General features: G+C 61.8%; 1 protein-coding gene across 2 annotated transcripts; it reads right to left on the bottom strand.

Moving 5' to 3' along the window:
• Positions 1 to 304: 304 nt before the first annotated feature.
• On the bottom strand, positions 305 to 13,574 carry LOC135184247 (C-signal-like). Of its 2 annotated transcripts, XM_064159809.1 has the most exons (7): positions 13,411 to 13,574; positions 13,005 to 13,056; positions 12,589 to 12,776; positions 11,896 to 12,054; positions 11,471 to 11,590; positions 10,576 to 10,674; positions 305 to 428 (listed from the first exon to the last, which is right to left on the bottom strand). In XM_064159809.1, exons 1-7 carry the CDS (start codon positions 13,555 to 13,557, stop codon positions 315 to 317), a joined length of 879 nt encoding a protein of 292 aa, XP_064015879.1. In that variant the 5' UTR covers positions 13,558 to 13,574; the 3' UTR covers positions 305 to 314. The 2 variants fall into 2 exon arrangements, with proteins under 2 accessions (XP_064015879.1, XP_064015881.1); XM_064159811.1 differs by lacking the exon at positions 10,576 to 10,674.
• Between the last annotated feature and the right edge of the window lie 1,216 nt (positions 13,575 to 14,790).

The raw sequence follows: 14,790 nt of genomic DNA, 5'->3' as shown, positions 1-14,790 counted from the left end.
TCACTGGAAGGGGGCCTGATGCAACAGAAAATGGTGCTGCCATGAAGAGAGAGTGCAGTAGGATGAGCTCCTCTGTGTCCAGGGGAAAACCCAGCCAGGATGGAGGCCAAGCCCCCAGACAAAGATCAGCCACTCAAAGCAGCTTTAGCTCAGTTGTGCTGAGCAGGGGCTCAGAGGTTGTCTCAAAGCACGAGTGGAGACCTTCAGTACGGTGGTCAAAAGGAGAGCAAGAGGATGGCTTGAAAGTGCTACATGTCACAGGTTTATTAGGACACAGGCAAAGAGAGCTGCTGTCAGGATCCTGGGCTGGCATCTCACCAGGGTACCACCTTCCCTTCCCAGTCCAGGAAGGTGTCAGTGTCCTTCTCGGAGAGGGAGGAGAGCACCTTCAGCATCCCTCGCACGCTGGTGTCCACTGTCAAGGGGGGCTGTGGGCAGAGGAGAAACACAGGCAGGTGTCAAAGGCATGCCCAAGGCTGGCACCACAGATCACTGCTTGGCATGGAGCTCCCTGGAGAGAGTGAGGAGAGGCCAGCCTGGAGCAGTGACAGTTTCCTGCCTCTCATCTTCTTCCCTCATGTGCCCAGGGTTTTTGCCACAGAGGTCCTCAGACCCCAGCATGTCACAGAGCCCCAGCATGGTGGGGCTGGAAGGAACCTCTGCGGATCATCCACTCCCATCTGCTCCAGCAGGGCACCCACAGCAGCTTGCCCAGGATCACAGTGCACAGTGCAGGTTGGAAGCTCTGCAGAGAAGGAGACTCCACAGCCTCTCTGGGCAGCCTGCTCCAGCTCTCCAGCACCCTCACACCAAACAACTTTCTTCTCCTGCTCAGCTGGAACCTCCTGGGTGCCACTTTGTGCCCCCTCGGCCCTTGTCCTGTCCCTGGGCACCACTGAGCAGAGTCTGGCCCCAGCCTCTTGTCCTCCTCCAGCTCCTTTAGCTCTTGCTGAGCATTGCTCAGCTGCCCTCTGGGGCTGCTCTTCTGCAGGCTCTCAGCCGCAGGGCTCTCAGCCTTTGCTCTTGTCGCGGAGGGCCCATAGCCCAAATTAGGCTTATAGCTGCTTTGTCTTGCCTGGACATGTTTTTCTGCCCACACCAGAGGTAAACACATAAACGGACACCAAAGGGGCACAATAGGCCTGGCGCCATAAAGTCTGGCCTGCCCAGGGCCCAGGCTGTGTAACGCACCTAGCTTATGGCTTACCAGGTGCAAGGCGCACGCTATCCCATATTAAGAAGGGCCAGGCCTGTGGCCCTTGCCTATTATGGTATGCTTTGGTTAACTGCCAAGCTGATTGGTCATTCTGGGGGCCAATGAGCTATTAATCTCGGCCCACATCTGATAAAGAGGAGGTACACAGGTAAAGTGCTTATGCCTCCCTGCCTGCCTGGCTCACCCGCAGCACTCACCCACAGCACTCACCCACAGCACTCACCCACAGCACTCACCTACAGCACTCACCAGCAGCGCTCACCCACAGCGCTCACTCACAGAACTCACCCACAGCACTCACCCACAGCGCTCACCCACAGCACTCACCCACAGCACTCACCCACAGCGCAAACCCACAGAACTCACCCACAGCACTCACCCACAGCGCTCACCCACAGCGCTCACCCGCAGCACTCACCTACAGCGCTCACCCACAGCGCTCACTCACAGTGCTCACTCACAGCGCTCACCCACAGCACTCACCCACAGCGCTCACCCACAGCGCTCACCCACAGCGCTCACTCACAGCGCTCACCCGCAGCGCTCACCCGCAGCACTCACCTGCAGCGCTCACTCACAGCGCTCACCCGCAGCACTCACCTGCAGCGCTCACTCACAGCGCTCACCCGCAGCACTCCACCACAGCACTCACCCACAGCACTAACCCACAGCACTCACCCGCAGCACTCACCCACAGCGCTCGCCCACAGCACTCACCCACAGCACTAACCCACAGCACTCACCCGCAGCGCTCACCCACAGCACTCACGTGCAGCGCTCACCCGCAGCACTCACGCGCAGCGCTCACCTGCAGCGCTCACCCACAGCGCACACCCACAGTGCTCACTCACAGCGCTCACTCACAGAGCTCACCCACAGCACTCCACCACAGCGCTCACCCGCAGCGCTCACCCACAGCACTGACCCACAGCACTCACCCACAGCGCTCACCCACAGCGCTCACTCACAGCGCTCACCCGCAGCACTCACCCACAGCACTCACCCACAGCACTAACCCACAGCACTCACCCGCAGCACTCACCCGCAGCACTCACCCACAGCGCTCGCCCACAGCACTCACCCACAGCACTAACCCACAGCACTCACCCGCAGCGCTCACCCACAGCACTCACGTGCAGCGCTCACCCGCAGCACTCACGCGCAGCGCTCACCTACAGCGCTCACCCACAGCAGTCACCTGCAGTGCTCACCCAGAGCACTCACCCACAGCACTCGCCCACAGCACTCACCCATAGCACTCACCTGCAGCACTCACCTGCAGCACTCACCCACAGCACTCACCCACAGCGCTCACTCACAGCGCTCACCCGCAGCACTCACCTGCAGCGCTCACCCACAGCGCTCACCAACAGCGCTCACCTGCAGCACTCACCCAGAGCACTCACCCACAGCGCTCACCCACAGCGCTCACTCACAGCGCTCACCCGCAGCACTCACCTGCAGCGCTCACCCACAGTGCTCACCCACAGCACTCACCCACAGTGCTCACTCACAGCGCTCACTCACAGAGCTCACCCACAGCGCTCACCCACACTCTCCCCCACAGCCCTCACCCACAGCACTCACCTGCAGTGCTTGCCCACAGCACTCACCCACAGCACTCACCTGCAGCGCTCACTCACAGCACTCACCCACAGCGCTCACCCACAGCGCTCACTCACAGCGCTCACCCACAGCGCTCACTCACAGTGCTCACCCACAGCGCTTGCCTGCAGCACTCACCCACAGCACTCGCCCGCAGCCCTCACCCGCAGCACTCACCTGCAGTACTCGCTAACAGCACTCACCACAGCACTCACCCACAGCACTCGCCCACAGCACTCACCCGCAGCACTCACCTGCAGTACTCGCTCACAGCACTCACCCACAGCACTCGCCCACAGTGCTCACCCACAGCACTCACTCACAGGGCTTACCCACAGCGCTCACCCACAGCACTCGCCCACAGCTCTCACCCGCAGCACTCACCCGCAGCGCTCACCTGCAGCGCTCACCCACAGCGCTCACCCACAGAGCTCACCCACAGCACTCACTCACAGCGCTCACCCACAGCGCTCACCCACAGCACTCGCCCACAGCACTCACCCGCAGAACTCACCTGCAGTGCTCGCCCACAGCACTCACCCACAGCGCTCACCCACAGCGCTCACCCACAGCACTCACCTGCAGTGCTCGCCCACAGCTCTCAACTGCAGCGCTCACCCACAGCACTCACCCACAGCACTCACCCACAGCACTCACCCACAGCGCTTGCCCACACCACTCACCCACAGCGCTCACCCACAGCACTCACCCACAGCACTCACCCACAGCACTCACCCACAGCGCTTGCCCACAGCACTCACCCACAGCGCTCACCCACATCACTCACTCACAGCGCTCACCCACAGTGCTCACTCACAGCACTCACCCGCAGCACTCACCTGCAGTGCTCACTCACAGCAATCACCCACAGCACGCTCCTGCAGCGCTCACCCACAGCACTCGCCCACAGTACTCACGCACAGCGCTTGCCCACAGCACTCACCCACAGCGCTCACCCACAGCACTCACTCACAGCGCTCACCCACAGCGCTCACTCACAGCACTCACCCGCAGCACTCACCCACAGCACTTGCCCACAGTACTCACCCACAGCGCTTACCCGCAGCACTCACCCACAGTGCTCACCCACAGCGCTTGCCTGCAGCACTCACCCACAGCGCTCACCCACAGCACTCACCTGCAGCACTCACCAGCAACGCTCACCCGCAGCGCTCACCAGCAGCGCTCACCCACAGCACTCGCCCGCAGCACTCACCCGCAGCACTCACCTGCAGTACTCGCTCACAGCACTCACCCACAGCACTCGCCCACAGTGCTCACCCACAGCACTCACTCACAGCGCTCACCCACAGCACTCACTCACAGCGCTCACCCACAGCGCTCACCCACAGCACTCGCCCGCAGCCCTCACCCGCAGCACTCACCTGCAGTACTCGCTAACAGCACTCACCACAGCACTCACCCACAGCACTCACCCACAGCACTCACCCACAGCACTCGCCCACAGTGCTGACCCACAGCCCTCACTCACAGCGCTCACCCACAGCCCTCACTCACAGCGCTCACCCACAGCACTCACCTGCAGCGCTCGCCCACAGCGCTCACCCACAGCGCTCACCCGCAGCACTCACTCACAGCGCTCAACCAGAGCGCTCACCCACAGCACTCACCCACAGCACTCACCCACAGCGCTCACCCACAGCGCTCACCCACAGTACTCGCCCACAGCCCTCACCCGCAGCACTCACCTGCAGTACTCGTTCACAGCACTCACCCACAGCACTCGCCCACGGTGCTCACCCACAGCCCTCACTCACAGCGCTCACCCACAGCACTCGCCCACAGCCCTCACCTGCAGCACTCACCTGCAGCGCTCACTCACAGCGCTCACTCACAGCGCTCACCTGCTGCGCCAACCTGCAGCGCTCATCCACAGCGCTCACCCACAGCACTCGCTCACAGTGCTCACCCACAGCGCTCACCCACAGCACTCGCCCACAGCACTCGCCCACGGTGCTCACCCACAGCCCTCACTCACAGCGCTCACCCACAGCACTCGCCCACAGCCCTCACCTGCAGCACTCACCTGCAGTGCTCGCCCACAGCACTCACCCACAGCGCTCACCCACAGCACTTACCTACAGCACTCACCTGCAGTGCTCGCCCACAGCTCTCAACTGCAGCGCTCACCCACAGCACTCACCCACAGCACTCACTCACAGCGCTCACCGACAGCGCTCACCCACAGCACTCACCTGCAGTGCTCACTCACAGCACTTGCCCACAGCACTCGCCTACAGTGCTCACCCACAGCACTCACCTGCAGCGCTCACCCACAGCACTCACTCACAGCGCTCAACCGCAGCATTCACCTGCAGCGCTTATCCTCAGCGGTCACCCACAGCACTCACCTGCAGCGCTCACTCACAGCGCTCACCCACAGCGCTCACCCACAGCACTCACCCTCAGTGCTCACCCGCAGCACTCACCTGCAGCGCTCACTCACAGTGCTCACCCACAGCACTCACCCACAGCGCTCACCCACAGCACTCACCCTCAGTGCTCACCCGCAGCACTCACCTGCAGCGCTGACTCACAGCGCTCACCCACAGCGCTCGCCCACATCACTCACCCACAGCACTCACCTGCAGTGATCGCCCACAGCACTCAGCCACAGCACTCACCTGCAGCGCTCACCCACAGCACTCACCCACAGTACTCGCCCACAGCGCTCACCCACAGCACTCACCCACAGCGCTCACCCACAGCACTCACCCACAGCACTCACCCACAGCGCTCACCCACAGCACTCACCCGCAGCGCTCACCCGCAGTGCTCACCCACAGTGCTCACCCACAGCACTCACCTGCAGCGCTCGCTCACTGTGCTCACCCATAGCGCTCTCCCACAGCACTCACTTACAGCGCTCACCCACAGTGCTCACCCACAGCACTCGCCCACAGCGCACACCCACAGCACTCACCTGCAACGCTCGCTCACAGCGCTCACCCACAGCGCTCACCCACAGCACTCACTTACAGCGCTCACCCACAGCACTCGCCCACATCACTCACCCGCAGCACTCACCTGCAGTGCTTGCCCACAGCACTCACCCACAGCACTCACCCACAGCACTCGCCCACAGCCCTCACCCGCAGCACTCACCTGCAGTACTCGTTCACAGCATTCACCCACACCACTCGCCCACGGTGCTCACCCACAGCCCTCACTCACAGAGCTCATCCACAGCACTCGCCCACAGCCCTCACCCGCAGCCCTCACCCGCAGCACTCACCTGCAGTACTCGTTCACAGCACTCACCCACAGCACTCGCCCACGGTGCTCACCCACAGCCCTCACTCACATAGCTCATCCACAGCACTCGCCCACAGCCCTCACCCGCAGCACTCACCTGCAACGCTCGCTCACAGCGCTCACCCACAGCGCTCACCCACAGCACTCACCCACAGCGCTCACCCACAGCGCTCACCCACAGCACTCACCCGCAGCACTCACCTGCAGTGCTTGCCCACAGCGCTCACCCACAACGCTCAACCGCAGTTCTCACCCCCAGCACTCACCAGCAGCGCTCACCTGCAGCGCTCACCCACAGCGCTCACCCACAGCACTCACCCACAGCACTCACCTGCAGCGCTCACCCACAGCACTCACTCACAGCGCTCACCCACAGCACTCACCTGCAGCGCTCACCCACAGCACTAACTCACAGCGCTCACCCACAGCACTCACCTGCAGCGCTCACCCATAGCGCTCACCCACAGCACTCACCTGCAGCGCTCACTCACAGTGCTCACCCTCAGCGCTCGCCCACAGCGCTCACCCGCAGCACTCACCCACAGTGCTCACCCGCAGCACTCACCTGCAGCACTCACTTACAGCGCTCACCCACAGCGCTCACCCGCAGCACTCGCCCACAGCACTCACCTGCAGCACTCACCTGCAGTGCTCGCCCACAGCACTCACCCACAGCGCTCACCCACAGCACTCACTCACAGCGCTCACCCACAGCGCTCACGCACAGCACTCACTCGCAGCACTCACCCACAGCGCTTGCCCGCAGCACTCACCCACAGTGTTCACCCACAGCGCTTGCCTGCAGCACTCACTCACAGCGCTCACCCACAGCACTCACCTACAGTACTCACCCGCAGTGCTCGCCCACAGCACTCACCCGCAGTGCTCACCCACAGCGCTCACGCGCAGCGCTCACCTGCAGCGCTCACCTGCAGTGCTCACCCACAGCGATCACCTACAGCGCTCACCCACAGCACTCACCTGCAGCGCTCACCTGCAGTGCTCTCCTGCAGTGCTGACCCACAGCGCTCACCTACAGCGCTCACCCACAGCACTCACTCACAGCGCTCACCCACAGCGCTCACCCACAGCACTCGCCCACAGCACTCACCCGCAGCACTTACCTGCCATGCTCGCCCACAGCACTCTCCTGCAGTGCTCACCCACAGCACTCACCTGCAGTGCTCGCCCACAGCACTCACCCACAGCAATCTCCTGCAGTGCTCACCCACAGCACTCACCGACAGTGCTCACCCACAGCACTCACCCACAGCGCTCACCCACAGCGCTCACCCACAGCACTCACCCGCAGCACTCACCTGCAGTGCTTGCCCACAGCGCTCACCCGCAGTTCTCACCTCCAGCACTCACCAGCAGCGCTCACCTGCAGCGCTCACCCACAGCGCTCACCCACAGCGCTCACCCACAGCACTCACCCACAGCACTCACCTGCAGCGCTCACCCACAGCACTCACTCACAGCGCTCACCCACAGCACTCACCTGTAGCGCTCACCCACAGCACTAACTCACAGCGCTCACCCACAGCGCTCACCCACAGCACTCACCCACAGCGCTCACCCACAGCACTCGCTCACAGTGCTCACCCACAGCGCTCACCCACAGCGCTCACCTGCAGCACTCACTCACAGCGCTCACCCACAGCGCTCACCCACAGCACTCGCCCACAGCGCTCACCCACAGCACTCGCCCACAGCACTCACCCGCAGCACTCACCTGCAGTGCTCGCCCACAGCACTCGCCCACAGCGCTCACCCACATCACTTACCTACAGCACTCACCTGCAGTGCTCGCCCACAGCACTCACCTGCAGCGCTCACCCATAGCGCTCACCCACAGCACTCACCTGCAGCGCTCACTCACAGTGCTCACCCACAGCGCTTGCTCACAGCACTCACCCACAGCGCTCACCCACAGCACTCACCCACAGCGCTCACCCACAGCACTCACCCACAGCGCTCACCCACAGCGCTCACCCACAGCACTCACCCGCAGCACTCACCTGCAGTGCTTGCCCACAGCGCTCACCCGCAGTTCTCACCCCCAGCACTCACCAGCAGCGCTCACCTGCAGCGCTCACCCACAGCGCTCACCCACAGCGCTCACCCACAGCACTCACCCACAGCACTCACCTGCAGCGCTCACCCACAGCACTCACTCACAGCGCTCACCCACAGCACTCACCTGCAGCGCTCACCCACAGCACTAACTCACAGCGCTCACCCACAGCGCTCACCCACAGCACTCACCCACAGCGCTCACCCACAGCACTCGCTCACAGTGCTCACCCACAGCGCTCACCCACAGCGCTCACCTGCAGCACTCACCTGCAGTGCTCACCTGCAGCGCTCATCCGCAGCGCTCACCCACATTGCTCACCCACAGCACTTGCCCGCAGCACTCACCCACAGCACTCGCCCGCAGCACTCACCCTCAGCACTCACCTGCAGTGCTCGCCCACAGCACTCACCCACAGCGCTTGCCCGCAGCACTCACCCACAGCGCTCACCCACAGCACTCACCCACAGCACTCACCCACAGAACTTACCCACAGTGCTCACTCACAGCGCTCACCCGCAGCACTCACCTGCAGCGCTCACCCACAGCACTCACTCACAGCGCTCACCCGCAGCACTCACCTGCAGCTCTCACCCATAGCGCTCACCCACAGCACTCACCCACAGCGCTCACCCACAGCACTCACCCACAGCGCTCACCCACAGCACTCACCCAGAGCGCTCACCCACAGCGCTCACCCACAGCACTCACCCGCAGCACTCACCTGCAGTGCTTGCCCACAGCGCTCACCCACAGCACTCACCCACAGCACTCACCCACAGCGCTCACCCACAGCGCTCACCTACAGCACTCACCTGCAGTGCTCGCCCACAGCGCTCACCTGCAGCACTCACCTGCAGTGCTCACCTGCAGCGCTCATCCGCAGCGCTCACCCACATTGCTCACTCACAGCACTTGCCCGCAGCACTCACCCACAGCACTCGCCCGCAGCACTCACCCTCAGCACTCACCTGCAGTGCTCGCCCACAGCACTCACCCACAGCGCTTGCCCGCAGCACTCACCCACAGCGCTCACCCACAGCAGTCACCCACAGCACTCACCCACAGAACTTACCCGCAGCGCTCACTCACAGTGCTCACCCGCAGCACTCACCTGCAGCGCTCACCCACAGCACTCACTCACAGCGCTCACCCGCAGCACTCACCTGCAGCTCTCACCCATAGCGCTCACCCACAGCACTCACCTGCAGCGCTCACTCACAGTGCCCACCCTCAGCGCTCGCCCACAGCGCTCACCCGCAGCACTCACCCACAGTGCTCACCCGCAGCATTCACCTGCAGCGCTCACTCTCAGCGCTCACCCACAGCACTCAGTTACAGCGCTCACCCACAGCGCTCACCCACAGCACTCGCCCACAGCACTCACCCGCAGTACTCACCTGCATTGCTCGCCCACAGCACTCACGTGCAGCGCTCACCCACAGCACTCGCCCACAGTGCTCACCCACAGCGCTCGCCCACAGCACTCGCCCACAGCGCTCACCCACAGCACTCACCTGCAGCGCTCACCCACAGCGCTCACCCACAGCACTCACCCGCAGCACTCACCTGCAGCACTCACTCACAGCGCTCACTCACAGCGCTCACTCACAGCGCTCACCCACAGCACTCGCCCACAGCACTCACCTGCAGCACTCACCTGCAGTGCTCGCCCACAGCACTCACCCACAGCACTCATGTGCAGCGCTCACCCACAGCACTTGCCCGCAGCACTCACCCACAGCACTTACCTACAGCACTCACCTGCAGTGCTCGCCCACAGCTCTCAACTGCAGCGCTCGCCCACAGCTCTCAACTGCAGCACTCACGTGCAGTGCTCACCCACAGCACTTACCTACAGCACTCACCCACAGCACTCACCCGCAGCACTCACCTGCAGTGGTCGCCCACAGCACTCATGTGCAGCACTCACCCACAGCACTTACCTACAGCACTCACCCACAGCACTCACCCGCAGCACTCACCTGCAGTGCTCGCCCACAGCACTTACCCACAGCACTCACGTGCAGTGCTCACCCACAGCGCTTGCCCGCAGCACTCACCCACAGCACTTACCTACAGCACTCACCTGCAGTGCTCGCCCACAGCTCTCAACTGCAGCGCTCGCCCACAGCTCTCAACTGCAGCGCTCACCCACAGTGCTCACTCTAATGCCTGCATGCTCACTTTGCTGCTATTTACCTGTGCTATCTACTCTTCTCCACGGAGGCAGAGTCTCCCATGGGCTCCCATTCAGCCATGCACACCTGCACGCCGCTGCAGTGAGTTACCAGGACTAGATCTTTTATTGCCTGCCTCTACAGTCTCCTGTGCAGCCGTGCACCCTACTGCACGCCTGCTGCCTTATCACTGCCCAGTAAGCTCCACTGCTGCAAGTTACCAAGAGCAGACCCTGGACTGTCTGCACGCGATCGGCCTGTGTGGTCAGCGTGACATCGTGCTGAGACTGCACAGCATCCTGCCTCTGCACCTGAAGGTCCTGCCAGAAGAAGCCAGAAGAACAAGGTCAGAGATTGTCTGCATGTCTGCATTCTTTCCCCTGAAGCCAGGAGGATCCACAGCCTGAAAGTCCACGGAACAGAAGTCCTGAAGATTGGACACTTGCACAGGCTGTGACATAGCCCCAGAAGGTGATTGATAATTAATAAGAATTTGTGAGTAAATGCCTCTGTAATTTCTATTGCCTCCTGCTATTGCAGAAAGAGCTTCAGCCCACCTTGTGGGCAAGCAGCATATTGACCCCAAGTGGCATTTGGCCATGGGGAAATTCCTCTCTCTCTTTCTAGTTTGAATGTTTGCTAGGTATTAACAAGTTACTGAACGATGTTATTCCTAGAATGTCTTCCATAGCCATGTAAGAAAGATATTAATATTAAAATTCAGTGGTTGGGGGTGGTGAGAGTTCAGAATACTGAAAGTAATAAATGATATATTTTTATAGACTATCATCTTGCACCAATTAATTTCCACCCTCCGCAACAGCTCCTCACAGAGCCTCCCAGCATCTTTGTAGCCTCTGCTGGAGGCTCTCTTTGAAGTGGGGAGCCCAGGCTCCAGGTGTGTGCTTCCTGGTCACAGGGGCACTGACTCATGGTGAATTTGTTCCCCAGCACTCCCAGGCCCTTCCCTGTGGGGCTGCTTCCCAACAGGTTCTCCCTCAGCTGTGCTGGTGCAGGAGGTTGCTCCTCCCCAGGGAGAAGAGCATCTGGGACTCTTTGCTGCAGAACAAAGTTTTGCAGTCCCAGGCACAAAGGTTGTCCCAGGACCTCTCTTACCGTTCGTGATCGTCCGCTGCCCATGTCGGTTTGCACCCAGCCAGGGTGCAGAGCCACGCAGAGGATGCCGTGCTCACGGTACCCCAGGGACTGACACTTGGTCAGCATGTTGAGGGCAGCCTGTGGGCACACGAGACAGGCTGCTGGGAGCAAGGTGGGTACAGGGGGCCATGTCCAGACCCGGCAGCTAGGGCACAGGAAGGCAGGTGGAGGCAGCTCCCCGGGGCATGTGATGCTGCTGCACCATCCTCAAGTGGCCTCTGTGCCTGGGTGAGGACCCATCCTGGCTTGTCCCTTTGGAGGTGGGGCCTGAGATCAGGCACAGGAGTGTGTCGTGACAGCAACCCAATGGCAGACAGGGGACCAAGCACCGTGCAGGGAGGCTGTCAGGGGTGTGAGGTGGTTTGGGGGGCCCAGGGCAATACCTTGCTGCAGCGGTAGGAGGTGACCTGTCCATAATCCCAGGCGTACATCTCCACAATGGAGCCTGCAATGCTGGACATGTTGACAATGGCTGCCCTGCTGCAGCTCATCCCGGTGCCTGGGCTCTCCTGGGCAGCTTTCTTCAGCATGGGCAGGAATGCCTGGCAGGAGACAGAGGTGGCACAGGGCGGGCAGCAGGCAGCCTTGGCACAAGCTATGGAGCATCCTCAGTCTTCTTTCCACCAGATTCCTGCTCAGCAGCAGGACCAGGGGCAATGGACACAAACTCAATCACAGGAGGCTCCACCTCAACATGAGAGGGTGCTGGAGGCCTGCAGCAGGCTGCCCAGAGAGGCTGTGGAGTCTCCTGTAGAGAAATTCCAGACACACCCCCCCCCCCCGGATGTGTCCCTGTGTGTCCTGCCCTGGGTGCCCCTGCTGTGGCAGGGAGGTTGGACTCAATACAGATCCCTTCCAACCCCTAACGTTCTATGATCCTATGACTCTGTGCTTTCTGAGCTCCAGCCTGTGGCTCACACAGCTTCTCCTTGGGGGGCAGTGCATCAGCACTGGAGTGAAGGCAGGACCTTCCCCCCCAGCCCTTTGTACCCCCAGGCACGATGCAGCTCATGGAGCCAGGGCTGTGGGAAGAGGTCTCCAGAGTTGTGCTGTCAGGCAGGGGCTGAGGCTCTCACCTGGCCCAGCAGCATGGGCCCGATGGTGTTGATGGTGTAAAGCTGCCTCATGGACTCCAGGGTCTCATTTTCAAGTGAGCTAATCGTGACAGCTCCAGCGTTGTTGATGAGGAGGTTCAGCCCCGAGCCCCCCAGGAGCTTCTCGACTGTGCCTGCAGCTGCCTTGATGCTGGCAGGGTCGGAGACTTCTGCAGAGCCAAGACAGGGCAGCTCAGAGCCCACATCCCCCTGGAGCCTTGGGCTGCTCTGTGTCTCAGCAGGGACACGGCTCAGGGCTGGCCACAGGCAGGGAGGATGGCAGTGCCCAGTGTCCCTGCAGGCAGCTGCCCACTGGCACAGGGCTGCCGGGCTGTGCGCCGTGCCCTGGCAGTGGGCAGAGGAATCAGGGTGAGGCACTCCCACCTCGGGGCACCTACCAAGAGGGACGACGACCAGGTTGGGGTGCTTGGAGGCCAAGTTCTGCAGCTCCTGCAGAGAGCAACTGTGTGGGCACAGGCAGGAGAGGCTGTGCAGAGGCTCAGCCTTCCCCAGCCACAGCTGGTGTTGCTCTGGCTCCATCCCAGCCCTGCCTCACACCAGCACCCTGTTCCCTCCTCCCATGGGACTGGGCTCCGTGCCACCCACACATGCCACTGTCCCCTCCGGAGGTGCCCTGCCCAGCTGGCCCCGCAGCCAGCCCAGCCCAGCCCAGCCCAGCTGCCCTGTGCCGTGGGTGCCCGGCTGCACCCCCAGCCCTTCGCAAGCCCCCTCCCTGCTGCAGCTGCCGCCCTGCCGCCGCCTGCCGTGCCCAGCCCTGCCCAGCGCGTCCCAGCCCAGCCTCACCTGCGCTCGCTGCCCCTTGGGCTCCCGGCACCCCGCAAAGACCCACTTGGGTGGGCTTGGCATGGCCAGGAAGTGCTGCACCAGCCCCAGGCCGATGCCGCGGTTGGCGCCGGTCACCAGCACGGAGCGGACGCGAAGCTCTCCCATGCTGCTTCTGCTGCCTCTGCTCCAGCCGCTGCTGTGTGCTCAGCTCCCTGATGCTTCTTTATAGCATGGCCGTGGCCACCGCACCCACGGAGGGCTTGCACAAACCCCTGGCACCTGGCACAACCTCCCCAGCTCTTTGGACTCCAGGACAGAGATCCTGGCCGGGCGCCAGCCCACTGTACCAAAGGGCAAAGCTGCCTTGGCTCTCTCTGCCACCTGCTGCTGGCATGGTGCTGCCTCTGCCAGGCTGCCCGTGCCATTGTGACAAGGTTCACGACCGCAGAGCTCCAAGACTCCTGGGCATCAGTGGTGCTCCCCAGGGCTCCCTGCTGGGCCAGCGTCAAACCTTTGCCTCTGGACCTGTCACTAAAAGGGTGAGTGGAAATGTCCTCAGGTTGTACCAGGGGAGGTTTAGGTTGCACAAGAGCAACAATTTCTTCCCCCAGTGGGTTGCCAAGCCCAAGGTTCTGCTGGCATGGTGCTGCCTCTGCCAGGCTGCCCGTCCCATGGTGAGGAGGTTGATGGCTGCAGAGCTCCAAGACTCCTGGGCACCAGTGGTGCTCCCCAGGGCTCCCTGCTGGGCCACTTTGCTCTAACATCTCTGTCCATGCTGTGATGGTTTGGGTGTTCCCTGCCCCCCCCCCCCCCCCCACCTTTGGAAATCACCCAGACTAGACTCAGCTGGCTCTGGAAATTTGAATGAAGCTCATGTTTACAGCTTAGCACAATAGACAAGCAGATAGTCACAGGATATACAGTTATGGGCAGAAATAGACAAGGTAAAAGGGAATACACAAACACAACTCCCCTCCCAGAAACCTGAGTCCCCAGGAGGGGCTCCCAACCGCCCCTTCACCTTCTCCCCCCACTCTCAACCTTACCCCAGTCCCAAGGAAGAATGGATGTTTGGCCAGGGGGTTAGGAAGCAAAGTGGATTAGTCAGAGAAACGGCAGAGAGATGGAGGGTGAGGTTAGAGAGAGAGATGCAGCTCGGAGCTCCCCAGCAGGAGTAGTGAGTTATCTATATTTTGATTCTTGTTCTTATACATCTCAGCAAGCCTATGAGGGAAGTAGACATCACCACTGTTTTCCTTTGACATCCTGTAATCTGGTTCTTCTCACCAAAACATTCTAGCCTGCTTCAAACTAGCACACATGCTCTGGGCAGGGGGATGGAGGCACCTCCAGGAAGTTTGCAGGTGATACCAAAATGGGTGGCAGTGTAGAGAGGCT

The sequence above is a fragment of the Pogoniulus pusillus genome, chromosome 20, assembly GCF_015220805.1.
Source record: "Pogoniulus pusillus isolate bPogPus1 chromosome 20, bPogPus1.pri, whole genome shotgun sequence".
Lineage (NCBI taxonomy): Eukaryota > Metazoa > Chordata > Aves > Piciformes > Lybiidae > Pogoniulus > Pogoniulus pusillus.
This window is presented reverse-complemented; position numbering and strand designations above follow the sequence as displayed.